The sequence below is a fragment of the Ctenopharyngodon idella genome, chromosome 10, assembly GCF_019924925.1.
Source record: "Ctenopharyngodon idella isolate HZGC_01 chromosome 10, HZGC01, whole genome shotgun sequence".
Taxonomy (NCBI): domain Eukaryota; kingdom Metazoa; phylum Chordata; class Actinopteri; order Cypriniformes; family Xenocyprididae; genus Ctenopharyngodon; species Ctenopharyngodon idella.
In genome coordinates, this window is record NC_067229.1 from 3867875 (window position 1) to 3872756 (window position 4882).

The following is a 4882-nucleotide window of genomic DNA, read 5'->3' on the forward strand; positions in this document are numbered from 1 at the left end:
GAGTGAACACAAAATTGCCTCCCCCTTTTTTTATCAATAGAATTGAATCTTGAATTTAGCTTTCTTTGTTTTCTGCTACATATGTCAATGCAGCTTCAGTGAGAAAGACTTGAATTGCAAATAGGCCAAATACGTCAAACTGAAATTAGAAGAGTTAATGCAAGATAAACAAGACTGGTTGCATTAAAACATAAACAAGATTATTTTTAACCACAGACCCATAAAAAGACCACAGCACATTTTATTCTAGTGCAGAGAATGAACACAATTCACTGAATGTGACACCAGAAACTGTCAAAGTGAAACTTTTGTGGTCTCATTTATTTACAAAGAAAAAGTGTTGTGACCTGATGGATGGAAAACCTGTGTGTATATTGGACGCAAGTTGATGTGTGTGTCAGTAGTTTGTGGGTAAAGAGTGTCTTCACTTCCTCTTCACAAAAACATGCTTTATAGACACTGATGTTACAGAAACAGTCAAACAAGAGTCACAGGTACACATTATTCTTACTCATCATTCATCACTTACAGACAATTAAATATTTCACACAAATGAATTATTCTTTCATTCTATGACATTAATTCTTCCTACACATTGCCACAAAATACTAAAATAATAAACTTCCAAAATCATTTAACAACTGCCTGTGGTATAGAATGTTTTCTGCCACTATAGAGTGAGTCTTAATAAATGCTACTGAAGTGTGATTTTACAGTGAAACCCAGTGTGTGTTCAGTGAAGGGTGGTCGAGTCCTGCTGGGGGAGGATCCACACGCACACTACATTAATATCAGTTCTGTCAAATCAAAACAGATTTTCATTATGATGTTACAGTGCTCAGAGAAAATGGTTCATGTTGGTGTTTTGTTCTGCTTGTGTTTGAGGCAACTTCATGGTAAGTTACAAATGTATGTTTAGTGCGTTTTTGTAGCGATGTTTTTACTGAGTTAGTTGATGCTTTGGTTTTTATACGTATGTATGTTAGATTTATGATGTTTTGGATTCAGGCCTGTCATTACAGATCACATAAGAGACAGATTCAGTCAGCTGTTAATAAACTCATCAAAAAGTTGACTTGTGAGAATATCCCATTATAATATGTGAAGATAATATAGTTATTATAGCTAATAACATAGTTGAGTTTGTCTCAAGGTAGAAAATTATTCAAAATTAATTTGTTTTAGATTGTGTGTGTGTGTTTAGCAAAATCAGTGAACTGTAAAGGCCACAAGTGTTATTATAAAATCGTTTACCTTTTAATCTGACAAACTCCAGGTGTGTTTGGTGATTCAGTGTTCGTGATGGAGGGAGATTCTGTCACTTTATACACTGATCTTACTGAAATAATGGATGGTGATCTGATTCTGTGGAGGTTTGGAACGAAAAACACTTTAATAGCTGAAATAGATGAACAGGCTGACAGCATGACTGTATATGATGATGTTCTTGATGGGAGATTCAGAAACAGACTGAAGCTGGACGATCAAACTGGATCTCTGACCATCACAAACACCAGAACTGAACACAGTGGATATTATGAACTACAGATGATCAAAAATATGAGAAAGAGTTTCAATCTAACTGTCTATTGTGAGTTTAATATTGGTTTCCTTTGTTAATCGCTTTGAAGTAGACATATCCTAAATATATGATTTTCAATGTTAAAATTGTAAATTCTAAGACACATAATCATTTTTGATGTTCCCTTTTCAACCTCCGGAACACTTTTATTTTTTAGAAAATTTAATTATTCTGATACTGGCATCTCTGTGTAAATTTTCATAAATCTGAAAATCAAAAACTCAGCAGACAGCATGATTTACTCTATTTCTAATCTTTTTCAGCTCGTCTGCCTGTTCCTGTCATCAAAAGAGATTGTTCTTCATCATCATCATCAAATTGTTCATTGCTGTGTTCAGCTGTGAATGTGAGTCATGTGACTCTCTCCTGGTACAAAGGAAACAGTTTATTGTCCAGCATCAGTGTGTCTGATCTCAGCATCAGTCTCTCTCTACCTCTGGAGGTGGAATATCAGGATAAAAACACCTACAGCTGTGTGCTGAACAATCCCATCAGCAACCAGACTCAACATCTGGACATCACTCAACTCTGTCACACATGTGCAGGTACGACAGCAACGATAATATTCACTGAATTAATTTGTTGGTTTTACCGAGGTTGATACTTTAAGATGCCTGAAATGATGACTGAGCTTCTGTCATCATTTACTCAGGTCTTTCTTAGCAGTTTTTGCATCTTCTTTTTCTTCTTCTGTGGAGCATAAAAGATTATCTTTTTTGAGTTCATGACAGAATAAAGTCAGCTTGTTGAAAATCTCAATTCTATTTTATCATTGTTTTTTTTTTTCAGAAGTCCACGCCCACTGTTGTGATTCTGTTGAAGCTGTGCTCCGATTGGTCGTCACTGCTCTGATGGGCGTGGCTGCTGCGGCTGCTGCTGTTCTTCTGGTCAATGACGTCAGATCTACACGAGGTTAAACTGAGGAAACTGAACAGATATTATAAATATTGTGGCATATATTGGAGTTTTAATCTGTAACAATAAAAATATGTCTGGTATAATTGTTTAGTGATGCAAAACGAAGCTTTGCTTACCAAGGCTTTCCTCTGAGCTGGTTCGGAAAAGATACATTACCCGAATCTGGTGGCCAAAATGATGATTTAAAAAATATATATTTCATAGTAATCTTTAATGTCATCCATGTTACATTTCTTTGTTAATTACTCTGTTTTCATTTTTTCAGTTTGTTTCATATGCAGCAACCCCATAAATACTAATTTAAAAATATTTGTCATGCCAATAAATCACTGTAGAATTTAACTTATATACATCTATAGCCCCATGGGTATACTTCGTTTTTTACACGTACAATAGTGTACGCGCACAGTCGAACACACAGCCTTGCAAAGTATTCTTCATTCAATTCGTACGCAAACACAGACCTTCAACGCATATGCAAGTTACAACCCATGTGAACGTCTTTGTATTCTTTCATGCTAGAGTTGTACGAATGAGGGTACTTTCTAACCTCTTCACACAATCTCTTGTCTATGTAGGCCTCTATTGTCGCTGTAGCTTGCATGCGCTCCGGTCTGTTCTGTTTATGCAGTTCTTTGACTACCTTGTGAATCGACTCCCCCAGGGCACAGTTGCCATCTTGTGGATAAACGAATTACTGCAAAAACAATCAAATGCGCATGTGCGACCTGCGCATACAAACTACGAGCGGTTACAAAAATCCAGTGGAGCGCGGACTCTTCTAATGATGAAATTCGCGTCACACACACTGTAAAAAGTGGACTATACTTTGGACTTTAGAATCATATATATATATATATATATATATATATATATATATATGTATATGCCTATATTTTAATTAAACAGGTGTCATTATAAGTCTGTTTCGGAGGCCGCACTAAATTGCTATCGGTTTCGAAACAGTGGCTATCCCATTGGATTGTGGAAGAAATTGCGCTAACATATGCTTCTAAGAATGAAACCTGTCCTTTTAGCGTCTGCAGTCATTTCACAAGGAGTGTGGCTTCCTCATGGGCTTGGACTAAAGAAATGTTGATTCAGGATATTTGTCAGGTGCCAGGTTGGTCTTCGCAAAACATTTTTTTGCTAGATATTATAGCCTTGAGATCCCACTCTTTTGCACTGCTCGTTCTGCCTGTGCAGTGAGATGGCAGCCGTTCTGGATTGGTTGTTCGTCCACCCCTCCCCACGGTTTCAACCAGGTCCGGTGTGCTTTCATATCCTGAATACAATGATTCTGTCAGCATCAGAGCATGATGTTCAGTAGTTTTCAATGGATTGTTTTTGATCGCGGGGAGTTGATTGTTGAATATCTTATGTTATGGAGTCTTTCCATTTATTCTCGTCAGAAGCTGCAGGTCACTTATTTGTCTTTACTTTATTTTCCCCTGGTGCTCTAGTGGATGTGAATGGTCAACAGGCACGATTTGATCGAGTTTGGCTCATAAACTTTTTTTGTTATGTTCGTTTGCAACATAGCGGGATTGTATGCAATCCCCATAGCGTAGCAACGCAATTTCGAGAGACCACAGAATAAGTGAAAAATGGCATTGGGTGTCAGAATCAAAATGCAAAAAAGATGGTCTTCACATTTAGAGAATATTTCATCGAAGATGCTCTGTGAAGCTAAACGCAGACAGATATGGTTGCAAGCCACAGACTGGACTGATGAAACCTGCGATGATTAGTCTACTATTAAAGCATAAATTTGATGTAAACAATCAATCTATAATGTTCACATATTCAGTTAATAGAGGACATAATGTATTAACCCTAAAGTAACAGCAATAAACAATTTTCAGACCTATAACATTTTACATATAACATTTTTCAGTGTTTTCACACATCTCACAATGACTTTTTTTCTTGCAACTGCTTGTTTATATATCCCACATTTAGACTTTATAACAAGTTTCTGATTCTGTGGCTGCAGAACTGTTATTTTCTGATAGACTGCCACCAGGTAGGCTCCGCCCACAAAACACATCATCACTGTTTCCAAACACCCAAATGGTCTATTTTTCATCCCAGTTTCCTCGCTCCTCCATAAAGCAATGCTTGAGTGCTAAAGGATATTCTGATTCCTTTGATTCCTCCATCCTCCTTTCCTCATATTCTTGGAAGGAGCTAAAATAACAGGAAGGAAACAAGGTTGTGTGTTGCTTGCCCCTTACTATTTTAGCTTACTAGCAAGTAAGTGAGGATGCTCCGTGGGTGCTTCTCAATACTCAAATTGATGCTTCCTCATTTCCTCGCTCCTACATCCTCCAGCCTGTGACCCGGAAACCGATCGAACTCAGTCATCTTGAAGGATATCTC

The 4882-nt window shown here is 37.3% G+C and overlaps 1 protein-coding gene across 1 annotated transcript; it reads left to right on the forward strand.

Moving 5' to 3' along the window:
• The first annotated feature begins 818 nt into the window (after positions 1 to 818).
• On the forward strand, positions 819 to 3262 carry LOC127519861 (SLAM family member 5-like). The gene is made up of 4 exons (XM_051907525.1): positions 819 to 896; positions 1277 to 1591; positions 1846 to 2127; positions 2372 to 3262. Exons 1-4 carry the CDS (start codon positions 824 to 826, stop codon positions 2497 to 2499), a joined length of 798 nt encoding a protein of 265 aa, XP_051763485.1. The 5' UTR covers positions 819 to 823; the 3' UTR covers positions 2500 to 3262.
• The last annotated feature ends 1620 nt before the right edge of the window (positions 3263 to 4882 follow it).